Source organism: Lolium rigidum, chromosome 5 (assembly GCF_022539505.1).
Source record: "Lolium rigidum isolate FL_2022 chromosome 5, APGP_CSIRO_Lrig_0.1, whole genome shotgun sequence".
NCBI classification, from domain to species: Eukaryota; Viridiplantae; Streptophyta; class Magnoliopsida; order Poales; family Poaceae; genus Lolium; species Lolium rigidum.
In genome coordinates, this window is record NC_061512.1 from 210,400,156 (window position 1) to 210,418,352 (window position 18,197).

The window sequence follows — 18,197 nt, forward strand, 5'->3', positions numbered from 1 at the left end:
TTAGTGTCAAGATCTATGAAGATAGATTGAAACACATAAATAAGTTTAAGTCAAAGTACATATGATGGATATTGAAGTAGTTCAATATAGAAATATTAAGAAAATGTTCTTGTCATGTGAAGTTTTAACAAGACTTGAGTGTATCTGACACTCAATGAGTAAAAACACATGAGTGATTATAGATCACGAATAATATGTACACAATCGGATATCATGTGCTATAAAGTGTTATGAGCATATACCAGAATGATTCATATGATGATCATTGGACGACAAGTAAGAATATCCTTGAGTACTTTAGAAGAACTAAGGATATATATATATATATATTTTTGTATGAAGAAATGACAAACAAATCGCCGTAAGGTGTTACACCGATATTGGTTTTGTCACATATAAAATATAATTTCAATCTCAAATTAGATTAAGTGTTGTTTAAAAGTAGCACAATGAGCTAGAAGTTGTCTATGCTAGATTTAGAAGAGTTCTAAATATTGTGACGGATTCTACAAAAGAAGGCAGAGTATGTCATTGTTTTGACAATAACAAAGGATGTTAAGTCATGAGGTTCTTTGAGAACTTGGTGTATTTCCGACGAGTCGAACTTTGAAGCTATATTGTGTGTGACAATATTAGTGACATATTTCAGATCGCGGAATTAAGGTTCCACCAAAAGACCAAACATATTTAATGTCGACTCATTTGGAAATGAGTGATGCGTTGAGACGCAAATGAATTACAAAATACATACGTTTCGAGCGTGTCGGATCCGTTGACTAAAAACCTCTCCCGTGAGCAATACATGATAAAGCACCATAAGGCCAAGGTGTTATATCTTTACAAATGTAAACTAGATTATTGACTCTAGTGCAAGTGGGAGACTGAAGGAGATATGCCCTAGAGGCAATAATAAAGTGGTTATTATTATATATCTTTATGTTTATGATAAATGTTTATATATCATGCTATAATTGTATTAACCGAAACATTTGTACATGTGTGATATGTAGACAAACAAAGAAGTCCCTAGTATGCCTCTTAACTAGCTTGTTGATTAATGGATGATTAGTTTCATAATCATGAACATTGGATGTTATTAATAACAAGGTTATATCATTGTATGAATGATGTAATGGACACACCCAATTAAGCGTAGCATAAGATCTCGTCATTAAGTTATTTGCTATAAGCTTTCGATACATGGTTACCTAGTCCTTATGACCATGAGATCATGTAAATCACTTATACCGGAAAGGTACTTTGATTACATCAAACGCCACCGCGTAAATGGGTGGTTATAAAGGTGGGATTAAGTATCCGGAAAGTATGAGTTGAGGCATATGGATCAACGATGGGATTTGTCCATCCCGATGACGGATAGATATACTCCGGGCCCTCTCGGTGGAATGTCGTCTAATGTCTTGCAAGCATATGAATGAGTTCATAAGAGACCACATACCACGGTACGAGTAAAGAGTACTTGTCGGGAGACGAGGTTGAACAAGGTATAGAGTGATACCGAAGATCAAACCTCGGACAAGTAAAATATCGCGAGACAAAGGGAATTGGTAATGTATGTGAATGGTTCATTCGATCACTAAAGTCATCGTTGAATATGTGGGAGCCATTATGGATCTCCGGATCCCGCTATTGGTTATTGGTCGGAGTGAGTACTCAACCATGTCCGCATAGTTCTCGAACCGTAGGGTGACACACTTAAAGTTGGATGTTGAAATGGTAGAACTTGAATAAGGAATGGAGTTCGAATATTTGTTCGGAGTCCCGGATGAGATCCCGGACATCACGAGGAGTTCCGGAATGGTCCGGAGAATAAGATTCATATATAGGATGTCATTTTATGTGAAATAAAATGTCGCGGAAGGTTCTATGGAAGGTTCTAGAAGGTTCTAGAAAAGTCCGGAAGAAACCACCAAGGAAGGTGGAGTCCACATGGGACTCCACCTCCATGGCCGGCCAACCCTAGTGGGGGAGGAGTCCCAAGTGGACTCCCCTAGGGGCCGGCCACCCCCATATGGGAGGTGGAACTCCCACCTTGGTGGGAGTCCTAGCTTGGCTAGGTTTCCCCTCCCTATGGAAGGTTTTTGGTTCGGGTCTTATTCGAAGACTTGGACACCACCTCTTGGGGTTCCACCTATATAATGAGGGGCATAGGGGAGGGGGCCGGCTACACCAAAGCACCACAAGGTGGCCGCACCACTAGATGGCCGGCGCCCCTCCCAAACCCTAGCCGCCCCTCTCTCCTCTATAGTTCCCGCACGCTTAGCGAAGCTCCGCCGGACTTCTCCACCACCACCGACACCACGCCGTCGTGCTGTCGGATTCAAGAGGAGCTACTACTTCCGCTGCCCGCCGGAACGGGGAGGTGGACGTCGTCTTCATCAACAACCGAACGTGTGACCGAGTACGGAGGTGTCTGCCCGTTCGTGGCGCCGGAACCGATCGTGATCAAGATCTTCTACGCGCTTTGCAAGCGGCAAGTGATCGTCTACCGCAGCAATAAGAGCCTACTCTTATAGGCTTTGGAATCTCTTCAAGGGTTAGTCTTGATCATCCCCTCGTTGCTACCGTCTTCTAGATTGCATCTTGGCTTGGATTGCGTGTTCGCGGTAGGAAAATTTTTGTTTTCTATGCAACGTTATCCTACAGCCGAATCGAATCGAGCTTCCCAGGACGGGCGACGATGGTGTCGATGAGGTTGCTGATGAAGTTACTGGCGAACTTGCTGGCGAAGTTGCCAGCAAGTTTGCCGATGAGGCTGCCGATGTCGTGATCGGATCTGCCGATGCCCTGCCTTGTGCCAACAGGGTTCCCACAGACGGCGCCAATTGTCGAGGGTGCTCCTCGGCAATGCCCTCCGATAGGGGCTTAGGGTTGATGGAATCCTGCAAGCTGACACGAGACATCGGTACACAGACAAGCGGGAGAGCGATTTACCCAGGTTCGGGGCCCTCGATGAGGTAAAACCCTTACGTCATGCCTGTCTGTTCTTTGATTATGATGAAAACAGGTTACAATGGGGTGCCGAATAGTTCGGCTGTGATCTCGTCGAGATGCTAGTTGCTAGGGTAACCTAGTTCTAAGCTTCTGCTGGCTATTGTAGCTAAGATTGATTGTGTCTCTCGGCAGGCCCTCTCCTGACCTTTATATAGGAGGCCAGGTCTCAAGGGTCCTAACCGAGGACGACTAGGTTTACAGTAGATTAGATCCAATCTTTCCTTGTTTATCCGTTTCCTGATCTTGTCCGCCAAGGAATCTTCTGACTCACCGGCCTAGTGGCCCATCTCGCCTTCGGGTAGCTTCATGGGCCTCCAACTTGTCAATATCAGATAGGGCAATACTGGTTACCCGAAGGGTAATGCCCACGTCAGCTGTTTTTGGTTTCAGAAATCCTAGTAAGGAAATATTCTCGGAATTGGACGAAATCAACGCCCAAGGTCCTATTTTTCCACGAAGCTTCCAGAAGACCGGAGAGGAAACGAAGTGGGGCCACGAGGTGGCGACACACTAGGGTGGCGCGGCCCAAGCCCTGGCCGCGCCGGCCTACTATGTGGGCCCCTCGTGACGCCCCTTGACCTGCCCTTCCGCCTACTTAAAGTCTTCGTCGCGAAACCCCCAGTACCGAGAGCCACGATACGGAAAACCTTCCAGAGACGCCGCCGCCGCCAATCCATCTCGGGGGATTCAGGAGATCGCCTCCGGCACCCTGCCGGAGAGGGGAATCATCTCCCGGAGGTCTCTTCATCGCCATGATCGCCTCCGGATCGATGTGTGAGTAGTCCACCCATGGACTATGGGTCCATAGCAGTAGCTAGATGGTTGTCTTCTCCTCATTGTGCTATCATGTTAGATCTTGTGAGCTGCCTATCATGATCAAGATCATCTATTTGTAATGCTACATGTTGTGTTTGTTGGGATCCGATGAATATTGAATACTATGTCAAGTTGATTATCAATCTATCATATATGTTATTTATGTTCTTGCATGCTCTCCATTGCTAGTAGAGGCTCTGGCCAAGTTGATACTTGTGACTCCAAGAGGGAGTATTTATGCTCGATAGTGGGTTCATGCCTCCATTGAATCTGGGACAGTGACGAAAGTTCTAAGGTTGTGGATGTCTTGTTGCCACTAGGGATAAAACATCGATGCTTTGTCTAAGCATATTTGTGTTGATTACATTACGCACCATACTTAATGCAATTGTCTCGTTGTTTGCAACTTAATACCGGAGGGCGTTCGGATGATAACCTGAAGGTGGATTTTTTAGGCATAGATGCATGCTGGATAGCGGTCTATGTACTTTGTCGTAATGCCCAGATTGAATCTCATAGTACTCATCATGATATATGTATGTGCATTGTTATGCCTTCTTTATTTGTCAATTGCCCAACTGTAATTTGTTCACCCAACATATGTTTATCTTATGGGAGAGACACCACTAGTGATCTGTGGACCCCGGTCCTATTATTTACATCTGAAATACAATCTACTACAATTGTTCTTTACTGTTCTTCGCAAACAATCATCATCATCCACACTATACATCTAATCCTTTGTTTACAGCAAGCCAGTGAGATTGACAACCTCACTGTTACGTTGGGGCAAAGTACCGTGATTGTGTTGTGCAGGTTCCACGTTGGCGCCGGAATCCCTGGTGTTGCGCCGCACTACACTCCGCCACCAACAACCTTCAACGTGCTTCTTGGCTCCTACTGGTTCGATAACCTTGGTTTCTTACTGAGGGAAAACTTGCTGCTGTGCGCATCACACCTTCCTCTTGGGGTTCCCAACGGACGTGTCAATGACGCGCATCACGCCACTCCCTTCTTATTCTTCCCACTTTGTTATTTTTCCCTTTAGCTCAAGTTCTCTCAGTCCCTCCATCTCACACTTTCTTATTTTTTCCTTTAGTTCTCATGAATGCATAGTTATTGAGTGCACGCATATCTCGATCGATCTCTCTCCATATCTCCGACCATGTACAAGTCATGTTGATTGATGTTGGAGATATGCCCGAGAGTCAATAATAAAGTAGTTATTGTTATATCTTAGTGTTCATTATAAATGTTTACATCACATGCTATAATTGTATTAAGTGGAAACATTGATACATGTGTGTTGTGTAAACAACCAGAGTCCCTAGTAAGCCTCTCATTTAACTAGCTTGTTTATTAATAGATGATCATAGTTTCCTGATCACGAACATTGAATGTTATTAATAAAAAAATCATATCATTAGGTGAATGATGTGATGGACACACCCTCATAATAAGCGTAGCATAAGATCAAGTCATTAAGTTCGTTTTTCTACAAGCTTTCAATCCATAGTAACCTAATCCTTCGACCATGAGATTGTGTAAATCACTTACACCAGATGGATGCTTTTATTACATCAAACGCCACTTCATAAATGGGTGGTTATAAAGATGGGATTAAGTGTTCTGAAAGTATGAGTTGAAGCGCATGGATCAAGAGTAGGATTTATGCATCCTGATGTCGGATAGATATACTCTGGGCCCTCTCGGTGGAAGTCATTCAATTAGCTTGCAAGCATGTGACTAGGTCACAAGGGATGACATATCACGGTACGAGTAAAGAGTACTTATCGGTAATAAGGTTGAACTAGGTATAGATATACCGATGAACGAACCTCGGATAAGTAAAGTATCGCGCGACAAAGGGAATCGATATCGTATGTTAATGGTTCATTCAATCAAAAAGTCATCGTTGAATATATGGGAACCATTATGGATCTATATGTCCCGCTATTGGTTATTGATCGGAGAGGAGTCTCGATCATGTCTGCATAGTTCATGAACCATAGGGTGACACACTCAAGATTCGATGTTGTATAGTAGATATGGAATATGAGATGGAGACAGAATATAGTTCAGAGTCTCGGATGGGGTTCAGGACATCACCAGGAGGTCTGGAATGGTCCGGAGAATAAGATTCATATAAGGAAAGTTATTTTTCGGGGTTCGGAAAAGTTCAGGAATTTTCCGGTGGAAGACCAGGAAGTTTCTAGAAGGTTCCGGAGGGGCCACCCATGGGCTCACGACCCCGGGAGGGGCCACCTAAGCCGAGGTTGTGCAGCCCAGCCCTAATGGGCCAGGCGCACCAAGCCTCAGAGGCCCAGGCCGGCCAACCCCCTAGGGTTTGAGGAAACCCTAAAGGGGGGATGGACTTGGGGGGGGGGGGCAAGTTCCCCTCCCCTCTCCTTGGCACCGGCCCTAGGGCTTGGAGGAGGGGCCAAGGAGACCCTAGCCGGCCTCCCCCTATATAGAGAGGGGAGGGGCAGGGGCGCAGCACACCCTTCCCTCCAACCCTAGCCGCCACGTCTCATCCTCCTCATAATTCCTGCACCGGCTTGGCGAAGCCCTGCAGGATTTTCTCCTACACCACCACCACCAAGCCATCGTGCTGCTGGGATTCCGAGGAGATCTACCACCTCCGATGCCCGCTGGAATGGGGAGAGGAAGGACGTCATTGGCACCGTACGTGTGACCGAGTACGGAAGTGCTGCCGGATTGCAGCACTGCGAATGATCGTCTACATTAACCACTAGATCTGATCTCGTTAAGGCTTTGGATCTTCGAGGGTTAGCTTCTCTTCTATCTCGTTGCTCTGATCTCATAGATTAGATCTTGGATTTTTCATAGATTGGATCTTGGTTTTATTCGTCTTTGCGGTAGATTTTTTTGTTTTCTATGCAACGAACCAAACAGTTGTATCAGAGCCGTGTCTATGCATAGATCTGTTGCACGAGTAGAACACAATGGTTTTGTGGGTGTTGATGTTTTTGTTGTCGCTTTCTTTTCGTGTACTTTTCATCTTGCGGGATGGTGGGATGAAGCGGCCCGGGCTAATCTTACATGTCCACGCACATGAAACCTGCTCCACGCTTGACATGCAACTTGTATTGCATAAGTGGCTCTGCGGGTGTCTGTTTCTCCCATCATAGTTGAGATTCAATTTACAATCTGCACTTGACAACACTTGTATCAGCGTTGTGTTTCTTGTTCGTAGGTAAGATCGGATCTTATTCGAATGCCCGAAGCCACGTAAAACATGCAAAGAAAATTAGAGGCGTCTAACTTGTTTTTGCAGAGGCATGTGATGTGATATGGTCATTATGTGATTGTGTTTATATTTTATGTAAGAGGTGATCCTTATTGTAATGTGTCAACTGCCAGGAGCCTAATGGTTGTCCTAATTGTTTCATGGCCTGTGTGTTAATCACCATGTAATAGCTTTATTTCATTACTATGTGTTAGTAGTTGTAATAGTTGCTATGGATGGTGGACAACCATGAAGCGGCGCCATGGACCTTGGCGCAATGCTGGTGATGATGGAGATCATGCTCGTGTGCTTTGGAGATGGAGATCAAAGTCACAAGAAGAAAAGGCCATATCATATCACATTATCCATGCATGTGATGTTTATCCTTTTATGCATCTTATTTTGCTTAGATCGCGACGGTAGCATTATAAGATGATCTCTCACATTAATATCAAGATAATAAAGTGTTCTCCCCTCGTATGGACCGTTGCAAAAGTTCGTCGTTTCATCTCGTGATGATCGGATGTGATAGATTCTACGCTTATAGTATAGTCACAATCAAAAAGAGAACGTACCCGAGAACGGACACTTTTTGGACACATAATCCTTTAGAGCATCTCCACTCGGCTCCCCAGCACCTCCTCCCCAGGCCGAACTTTATCGATGGATGTAATGTTTTCCCATTCGATCCCCTAGGAGCCCAATTTTCGCTGGATTGGGACTAAATTACATCCGGCGATCGTACGCCAAACCCAGGGCATCGGGGAGCGCATGCAACCGCCGGATGGAGGCGAAAAGGGCGTGGGACCGGCTGTCGGTGACACAAGGCGTATTTTCCTCCATTTTTTCCACTTTCCCTCCATTTCTTGCCGCCATATCCCCCGACCGCAGCGTTTCCCCCGCCATTTTCCCCAAGCTCCACACCATGCCGCCCAAAAAGTTCATCGGCCCTCGCGCGACCATCGCCACCATCGCCGAACCTAAGCAGCACAAGCCGCGGAAGCCGAAGCAGAAGTCAGACGACATGAGCAACGCCGAGCGGGACAGGGACATCCACCGGAGGAGGGCCGAAACCCAAGGCCTGAATGAGTGACTGCATAAGCTCAAGCTCTGGAAAGCCGACGATACGACAAAGGTGGAGGAAGAAGCGCCGACAGTAATCAACAGGAAGGTCGCGATGGCAAGGGCAGAGATTGGCCTCCCAACGATCTACATTGGCTAGTATCCTCACGGGTGGAATATGGGCTTGGTCTCGTTGCCTGGCTTCTCACCTTCTTCTCCGGCCATGTTCCAGGAACCATATGGCCACCTGACGCCGCGCTCGAGGTTTTCTTCATCGTCGTCGCCTTACCAAGGGCGCCACGTACAACCCAATGGCGCCGGCGCTCGGCGCGGCGGAAGGCTGCCCGGAACTCGGCTAGAAGGTAGCCAAGGCGGCGAAGCTCATGGGCCCGCAACCCGAGCTCCTTAAGGCTACATAGAGAAGTGCATGACCGATGCCAAGACGCATGCCTTAGAGCGGGCCGAGAATTTTGACGCGAGCTAGAAAACGATGTTAAAGAACCATAACGTGCGGATCGACCTGCTCAAGGCCACCACCACGACGAAGAAGAGGAACACGGACTGGGCGTTCCTCATGGCGGTGAAGCCGAAGGTCACGGACGAGAAGGTGTAGGCGTGTTACGCGGCGCATCGCGACATCGTCCTCAACCAGCTTGCGGAGGGCGAACCGGCCGATGCTGCTTCCTCGCCCACGCCGACGCTGATCTCCACCCCGGATACCTCCACAACAAGCACTGCCGCAACGCCATCGCCATCGGAGGAGGAGCCCGTCATCGTCATCATCGATGATGAGCCCACCGTGGCAAACGCCGAGGAGATCGCCGCCATCGATAAGGACCCCGTCTTCCCGCCAGAGGAGGCGAGGCGACTGCTATTTAATCGTTGTGTCTGTAGTATGATCGCTAAACTTCTGCCTCTTTTTGTGGGTGAGATAGCCAAGCTTGTGGACGACGATCGGAAAATTTCTAACCTATTTTTTGTAGCGGGAAGATTACCTTTCATATATATTGCTACTTTCGCCAGGTTGTTCTGGGTTCGCCGCTGAAAAACTGTGCCCAAACCGAAAGTTTCGTTCATCCGACACTAAATAGCACCGGATTTTAGCATGTTGAGAGATGCGCAGGGATTATCCAAAGAGTTAAATACATCTACGATCCGTCAACTTGATTTAGTCCTTCTAGTATCAAATTGCAGAATCGTTGCCATGAAGTTATTGATTTGACTCAATTTCGTCCTCAACTAGCCCCAGTGTTGAAATCAGGATGCCATGGACAACACGTGGACATGGGATCTACTGGTAGGACGGAAAATGTCATGCAATTTTATAGGTAGCCCCTCCACGGGCGCGTATATTTGCAAATCACTCCCCAAGCTGAGCTTCATTCCTTGTATGTTCAAGGAACCAAAAAAGGCAAGGTGGTGGGGAGAGCACGGGGAGGCGCTGTGAGACGGTGTTGGCAATCGGTTGACAAGGAAGATGACTAACGGTCCGAGGAGGGGAGAGGCCGTCAAGGCAACCCCGGTGGTCGTGGCGATGGTCCCCATACGCCGCCAAGAAGGGGAACCGTCGTCGTAGTTTGGCAAGACTCACATCGACCGCTTGGCCATGGTTTTTCTTCGAAAAATTCAACTTTGTGTGGATGTTCGTAGAGTAGAGTGACATGTACTTGATGTTTGTTCGATTCTTAGTAATGGAAGAAATAAATTTAGGGGGTTTTTCACTGTTTGTAGAGTAGAGTGATGGGTACTTGACGGTCGTTTTCATAATTATGTTATACCATGGTGGAGGATTTTTTGTTGGAATGAAAATAACAAAGGTTATCCGGATGGAAAACCTATATGGTTTGACTACTATGATGTCACTGCGATGTTCATTGCTGCGATGATATGAAGTTGGTGTTTTCCTTGTAATATTCTAGGTGATAGTGGTGCTCTTTGGTTCATCTGGAAAGAGCATGATGTTGCAGCTATTGTTGACGGTGTAAAGGCTGGCAACAATTTTGTGGTCATTTACATTGATCACGATAAGATTCTAGGCACGTTTGATCTTGATGATGCAGCATTGTATGCACCTACAGCGGTGTATTTAGGTCCATGAAAATTCAAAGGAGGCTAAGAATAAAGCAAGAACACAACAGAACAAAAGGCCAGCAGTTAATTATATGACAAGGATTGGAAATAAAGTTTCCATGTTTGATGAGTTGAGAGGCTGATCTAGTTGTGATGGTCATGAGTGTCTAGTATGACTTTGTTAGAAAATAAATAAGAACTTTTTCTATCATTTTTTCGTTCCTCAAACATACAAGGAATGAAACTCAATCGAGGGAGGTGTGATCTCCAAATATCTGTTGCCGTTAGTTATTGGATTAGGTGTGGGAGGGGCATGGTATTTTCCGTCCTACCGGTGGATCCCATGTCAATGTGTCGTTCAGGTCATCCTGATTTTAGGGCCGGGCTGGTTGAGGACGAAATTAAATTAAATCAACAACTTGGTGAGTTTGAGACTAGAAAGACTAAATCGAGTCAACTGCATTGAACTCTTATCCAAACCCGCCGGCGCTGTGTGCCACGCGCCGCATCCAGCATCACCCCCCGCCGTCACGCTTTCGTCCCACCACCAACCGTAGCGAGCAACAGTCTCTTCAGAATTCTCAAAATCTCAACTTTGTTGGACTGGATAATCAGAGCGCGCCACGTCCGACGCCATTCCACACGCTTCGCACCCATCTTCCCTTCTCCCACCACCTGCCCTGCTCCCGCCCGCTTCCTCCCAAAACCCTAGCCGCCGCCGCCGCCGCCGCCGCCGCCGCCGCCGCCGAGGGAATCCGGATTCCTCCAGTGTCCGTAGCCTCGGTGGCCGTGTGAGACGCGCGCAGAAAGAGCATCCCCGGGAGTGGCATACCGCTGTCCCCGGCGAGCCGGCATGGAGGAGAGGCCATAGATCGCCGGCACGCGCCTCCGCCGCCGCCGGACGCGGCGGCGGAGCAGGGCCAGGAGCTGCAGCTCCCGGCGGACATCGACTGGGACCGCCTAGACAAGGCGCGCTTCTTCCTCCTCGGCGCGGGGCTCTTCTCCGCCGTCTCCGCCGCGCTCTACCCCGCCGTCGTCCTCAAGACGCGCCTGCAGGTCGCGCCGGAGCCGCCCCCGGCGCACGCCGCCGCGGCGGGGGCGAGAAGCTCCGCCGGCCTCCCGCCCTCCGCCGCCGCCGCGGCCACCACCATCCTGCGCCGGGAGGGGGCCCTCGCCTTCTACCGCGGCTTCGCCACCTCCCTCGCCGGGACCGTCCCCGCGCGCGCGCTCTACATGGGCGCGCTCGAGGCCACGCGCTCCGCCGTCGGCCCGGCCATGCTCGGCCTCGGCGCGCCGGAGCCTGCCGCGTCCGCGGTGGCAAGCGCCGCCGCGGGCCTCACCGCCGCCGTCGCCGCGCAGGTCGTCTGGACCCCCGTCGACGTCATCAGCCAGCGCCTCATGGTGCAGGGCAACCCGTGCCCGGCCTCCCGCTACCACGGCGGCCTCGACGCCTTCCGCAAGATCGCAGCTTCCGACGGCCTCCGCGGCCTGTACCGCGGCTTCGGCATGTCCATCCTCACCTACGCCCCCTCCAATGCCGTGTGGTGGGCGACTTACTCACTCTCCCAGAAGGCAATCTGGAGCGGGATCGGCTGCTACCTGTGCCAGTACGGTGTGGGTGTGCGAGAAATCGACCACGGCGAAGGAGACACCTCATTCGAGCCCAATTGCAAGACCCTCATGGTGGTGCAGGGAGCCAGTGCCGCGATGGCCGGCGGCGCCGCCGCGCTCGTGACCATGCCGCTGGACACCATCAAGACCAGGATGCAAGTCATGGACGGCCATGGCGAGCCAATCACCATTGGTCGTACCGTGCGCAAGCTGATCAAGGAAGGCGGGTGGGGCGCTTGCTACAGGGGGCTCGGCCCGAGGTGGGCGTCCATGTCCTTGTCTGCCACCACCATGATCACCACCTATGAGTTCCTCAAGCGCCTCTCGGCCAAGAAGGGGCATGGCAGTCCATGACTTCTGCTGGAAGTATAGATAGTGCAGTTAGGTGTTTTTGCTTGGTTTGTTTTCTTCCTTTCCACAGCTTATCTGATCTTTCAGGTGTCGAAAAGAGAATGGTGATCAAGTGTTTGTACATAGTCTCTTTGTTTGTAACCACAGCTTATCAATCAAAGCAATCAACTTTATTTCTGGTACTCTGCCTGATCACAGATATCTTATTTTGTGAGCCTTCAGAAGTAATTCACCTATCTGTACTACAACAATCCAGATGATTTTGAAGCTCTTTTGAGATGCTGACCAGACTGATGTAGTCACTAACCACCATTTACTGTCTTATTCCATCTTTGCATTGCATTAGCAAGTCTCTAAAAAGGAGGCTTAATGGAGTCAGTTCATTCTCTCTTTTTTGTTGCCGGAGGGAGTTCATTGATTCGCCTAGATGTTACTCTGCTCTTGAATGGTACTGAAGATGTCTACCCATAGGTGTGGTTATACACGCACGATAGACAAACCATGCTCCCGGTCTGCAATTCATTTTGCCATTTACTACCCTGCTTCAAACCAAACATGGTAATCAGATCACCACTGCACTCCACCCCGGCATGCCCAAGCAAGTTCCCTGCCATTCCTGTCCCAATCTATCTGTTCTGATTTCTAGTTCAGATCATGAACTGCATGGCACATCAGGTATCTGAAAACGTCAAGTGATAGAGAGACGGGAGCACACTGTAGCTTACACTGATGTGATGCCTTCCAACTTGCTCCAGCTTCCATTCTACGAATGGTAACGAGCGATAGGTACTTGGGCAGCTACGCTGCACAGGTGTTCTCATACACAGCTGGGCACTGCTGCAGTAACCTGATACAATACAATCCTGGAAAACGGGAGATCTGTTTTACCCTTTTTGTCAGCTTTCCCCTTGAAAACTTCTAAGCCTCTAGTCATTGGGATAATGGGAGGCCTAAGAGTCTTCTCTAGGAATAAACAAGTACTACTAGATGCTAATGATGTTCCAACTGCCTGCTCTACATTGGTTACAAATCACTAAATTTCTCATATTGATAATGGTAAACCTCTCTTGTTATCACGGCTAGACGTGTGCTTATTCATTGTATATGCTATCATTATCCACTTGATCGGCTAAAATTAGGTAGCTTTCTTACCATTGCTCTGTTTATTTGATAGTGTTATGCACATTGTCTTTTAGTACTTTTTTAATACCTCTTGTTCTTGTTTATTCAACTGGAAATATCATTGTTAATTATATTTCTTATCTACTATTAACCATAGTCTAAGTTCATCAAGAGAAAACAAAATGGAGTTGGATACTGATACTGCTGTTGAGAATGAGATAGGTAACTTTGGGGTGAAGCAAATTGCTATAGTATTGCATATAAGTGCACTTGGCAATATGTTCCCTCCTGCAACAGCAAGCTCCCAAACATCAACATGTATTAATAATTAATATTAGACAAACTTGGGGTCTGTCTAGTCAAGAGTGCATTTGAAACTTGTTTCAAAATGAATCTAATGATATCAATTTCGTATGACATAAGTCATCTATTGTCGGGCTATTTTTTGTCAAAGTTATTTTTTCGTTCTTTTCGGAAACAGAGGGAGTATATGGTATTACTCACTAGTCACTACTGAACTCGTGGAGCCGCATCTATAGGGGTACTAACCTAGTAACCTGAATCAAGATCTCTGATCCTTACCTAAAAAATCTATCATCTCCCGAGTTTGGTATACTATAACATGATTATTGGCAAATGAAAATGACTTAAAGTGACTTTGAAGGAGAATAATTATGCTACGGAAGAATAAAACCCTACCTCATCTTTCTTTAATGTCTGTGAATTAATTAGCTTACCCAAAATGATTTGTCCTCTGACACAATGCCCCACCTAAATTTTGGAAATGTCTTGAGGCTGTCACTCTGGCTGCCATTCAGGAATCAGGATAGACATGCCACGTCAAGATAGCTGCTTCACTGAGTGTCTTAGAAAAGGTTTATATAATTACGTTGGCCAGACCAGAAGGATGCGAGTGTGCTTGTAATTATGGTATTAGTCAGATGGTGAGAGCTCATTAGAATTAGGCAGGACTTTTGCGTCCACAGAGCCTAGTTCTGAAGCAGCCGTATAGCAGAATATCTATATCTATACCTAATAATAAAAGCAAAAGAGCTTCTTGTTGGTCCGTCTATTTTTACCCCTAATTTTCGTCTAAATTACCCCAACTGCCACCGGCAAGTCAAAGAAAACGATTCGCTAAAAACTTTCCCCAAACAATGGATGCGTCCTGCGCAATATCCCGTACGAGAAGAAGGGCAGAAACTTTCCCGATTCATCTCCCTGTGCTCCGGCACTGCACCGTCCTTCCGAATTCCGACGCCCTGGGGAAGTGGCGGGTGCCTCTGCTGCAGCTGCCGAGGATTCGTTTGCCCTGGAGAAGTCGTCCGCACCGTCCTTCTCCGCCGATTGGTATCCCCGTTGAATGAAACCGCTGCTATGATCTAGAGATGGAGATAAGCAAGATTCTACGCCACGAGTCGGGTATGGGTTGTCCTTCATAAGATTGGGTGCGAGTCCGTGCGACAACACTCTGGGAGCAGCCTCTCACGATGCGAATTCTGCGCTACGCGACGATGGTGAATTTACCGGCAATGGACCTGGAGGTGAACGCCAGCCTCTTAACCATGATTGTGTGTAGCGCGAGCTAATTAAATTGGATCGTTGTACTGGCATGCAACCAAGGACTTGCACAACGCTATGCATCACACATTATTTGTGCGCGTACTTCCAGATTTGTCTAGGCGACAACATGAGCCAATTCGTGATTTCAAGTCACGTACATGTACACTGATGAGCCAACCTTAATGAAATTATTAGGCTTGCGATTTACTACTCTCGACATTAGTATTTTGGTGGTTTGGTAATTTGTGTCATAGATCTTGTTTTTATTTATTGTTGACAGATTATTTTCTAGATTAGCAAGCATGTTAATTACAGTTTGTACTCAAATTTCATTGCTAGATTACATAATTTATTTATACGCATGTCAGATTGATACTCCTGCATACAAGGTATTCGACAGGATAGTCTCCCCGTTCCATAAAACTTGTCTTAAATATATCTAAATTTAGATGTATCTGCATATTAAATAATGTTTAGATAAATTCAAATTTTAATAAATATAAGACAATTTTCCTAGGACGGATGGAGTATAATGAGTTTGGAAGATCAAAGTCTCCTCTCGTGTCGCTAATTAAACAAACTCATGATATGATTCTTTCTAGGATAGTATTGGCTTTGCATTACAACAAAATATTATGGAATCATCAACCTTTTTCTTATCCATTTGAATATTAGGTAACTAACGTGCACCGTTGTGATTATTTTATTTTGGTTGGCGATTCAGTTTCAAGGTGAGTGGTGATTGTTAATCCAAGGATTTCTTTTAATATTGTGATATTAGATCTAAAAATAAATTTTTAAAAACCCTAAAAGAGTAGATTAAATAAAAAAAAGTATAAGATATTAGATAAAATAACAATATAATCAAAGTAAGATGAAAAGGCAATTAAAATTATGATAGGGTTATGCAGGTCGATCGACTGCAGGTAAAATTTGGATCATACCAATGTTTTCTCTCCCGGTGCAACGCACGGGCAATTTTCCTAGTCTATCCAATGGAAAATAGTCATAAAAAAACATACGCCTCTCAACAGAGAGACGAGTTTCATTATCTGAAGGACAACATAGCAAAGTCTTAGAGCATCTCCAGTGGCGTCCCCCAAACCGTCCCCCAAAGATATTTCGGGCGCGCCGGACAAAAAATGTTCCCAACCACGCTCCCAAAGGTTATTTTTGTCCGGCGCGGTCCAATATTGTGTCCGGCGGCCCGAATCCGTCCCCGCTACACAGGGGACACTCCGGGCACGCCGGACACAACGAAATGAGAGGCGAGGAGGCGCGGGCCCAACGCGTCAACGGCTCAGACTTTCAACCGCCGCCTACGTAGCCACGGTGCAGTTGCCGAGAAGGGGAACCGTCGCATTGGCAACCGCGTCGACCGACGCGCCAACCGCCGGAATGGAGCGTGAAATCCTCGGAAGAGCAACCGCCGCTCTCTTCGACTTCTGCGCTGCAGTTCATCCGCGTTCAATAAGACCTGTACGTAGGCGCTTTCGGATCTTCAATCGGCCGACATTCATCCAAGCTTCTCCTCACGATGAGCTACATCTCTGGCCTTCCATCTGACACTCCAGGATGGCGCCATTGGTGGGACAGAGTCCGGACACCCAGCAGCGGCGATGATTCCCCACCGCCACTGGACAGCGCGGAGGAATGGCAGGGCGTGGAGGAGGAGGCGGAGGAGGAAGGGCCCGAGGAGGCGACGGCGGCGGCGGCCCGTGCGAAGGCGGAGGCGGACGCGAAAGCGAAGGCCAAGGCCAAGGCGCAGCCGGCGAGCACCAGCGACGACGAGGAGGACACAAGTTCCTCCGACGCGTCGACCGACACCGCCTCTTCGGAAGAGGTGACGAGCAGGAAGCGCCACCGTGATGAGGACGACGAGGCGGGGCCATCAAAGAAGAAGAAAGTTTAAAATAATTTATATGTAATTTGATTATGTTTTTTTGAAGTTTTTATATGTAATTTGTTTATGTTGCACCGATTTCAGTATTAGTAAAGAATTTTCTTCTATGTATTAAAATTAATTTTTAAGTTTTGGGGGCCCGTTTGGAGGACGCGGCTGGAGAGCGACATCCCCCAAACGCGGCACGAACAAAACACGTCCCCCAAACGCTTAATCCGGCACCGTTTGAGGGACGATTTGGGGGACGCGACTGGAGATGCTCTTACAAAGTAGAGCAAACTAAGATTTTTTCTGGGCTCCCCTCTGTTTTCACAAAACGAAAGCACGACCAAACTAGGACCTAGAGACAACCTGGCAACCAACGCTTTTAAACTTACAAAAGAGAAACAGACAGGCTACAAACTATTATACTCCCTCCGTTTTAGGAAACTTGTTTAAGATTTATTAAAATTTGAATGCATCTAGATACTCCCTCCGGTCGTAAATATAAGCCATATAGTTTTTGGCACGGAAATTAAAAAATACATATTTAGGAAAAAAAATACACCATGTTTGGCTGGGATTAACCCTTGGCAATTAACATGAGCTAATAGAGGACTTTGCATAAGCTAAGGAAACATAATCAAATCACTAAAAATATTTTCCATACATGTGGGGCAATGTAGTAATCCTTATATTCTGAAATTTTTCTCAAAACACTATATGGCTTATATTTAGGAACGAGGGGAGTACTATTTAGTGTGTAGATACATTTAAATTTTAACAAATTCTAGATGTGACGAAGGAAGTATTTACAGGCAAAGACGGAATACACATCCTCCCAGGAAAGGAGGCAGCATCAGTTCTTCACAGCTTCTGGGAAGATTGAACTTTCTCTTTTCTTCTAATCATTCAGTCCGCTGACGTCTTCGTCTTCATCACTCTAAACCCCTGTGATCCTCAGAGTGTTCGTCTTTCTCGCTATTTCGTGCATCCTGACATCAGCTTGATGCAATGCTCCTCCAATCACATTGCTTCTGGTTACTTCATATTGTAGACCTTCCCAATAACGAAGGAAAACACACATGTAACAAGGCAAGCTCGATTTCGAGTTTTCCAGAAAGCCCAGCAAAAAAGCAGCAAACACCCAAGATATGGACATTTGTTACCATGGGTAGAATTTTAGCAACCCACCAAGAATACTGAGCAAAACAAGTGGGTCTAGACTAGTGACAGATCCAAAAACAGTGCTAGTGCTCCACATGTAAATAGCAGCACGGCACTTAAAGAATAAATGGCTAACAGATTCATCAGCATTACTAATCATAACTAATAAGTAACCTACTTTGAAATACTTATAGCAAACTTTGGAACTTGATCTATGTTTACATATTATACCATGTGTAAAAATAAATAGGGGCCAGACCCCTGGTTCCATTAACATGGAACCAAAAA

The 18,197-nt window shown here is 46.9% G+C and overlaps 1 protein-coding gene across 1 annotated transcript; it reads left to right on the forward strand.

Annotated features, from left to right (window-relative positions):
- Positions 1 to 8,633: 8,633 nt before the first annotated feature.
- Positions 8,634 to 12,357, forward strand: LOC124657023 (solute carrier family 25 member 44-like). Its single transcript, XM_047195653.1, has 5 exons — positions 8,634 to 8,750; positions 8,796 to 9,069; positions 10,063 to 10,207; positions 11,020 to 11,827; positions 11,888 to 12,357. The coding sequence occupies exons 1-5, from the start codon at positions 8,634 to 8,636 to the stop codon at positions 12,176 to 12,178; spliced, it is 1,635 nt and encodes a 544-aa protein (XP_047051609.1). The 3' UTR covers positions 12,179 to 12,357.
- The last annotated feature ends 5,840 nt before the right edge of the window (positions 12,358 to 18,197 follow it).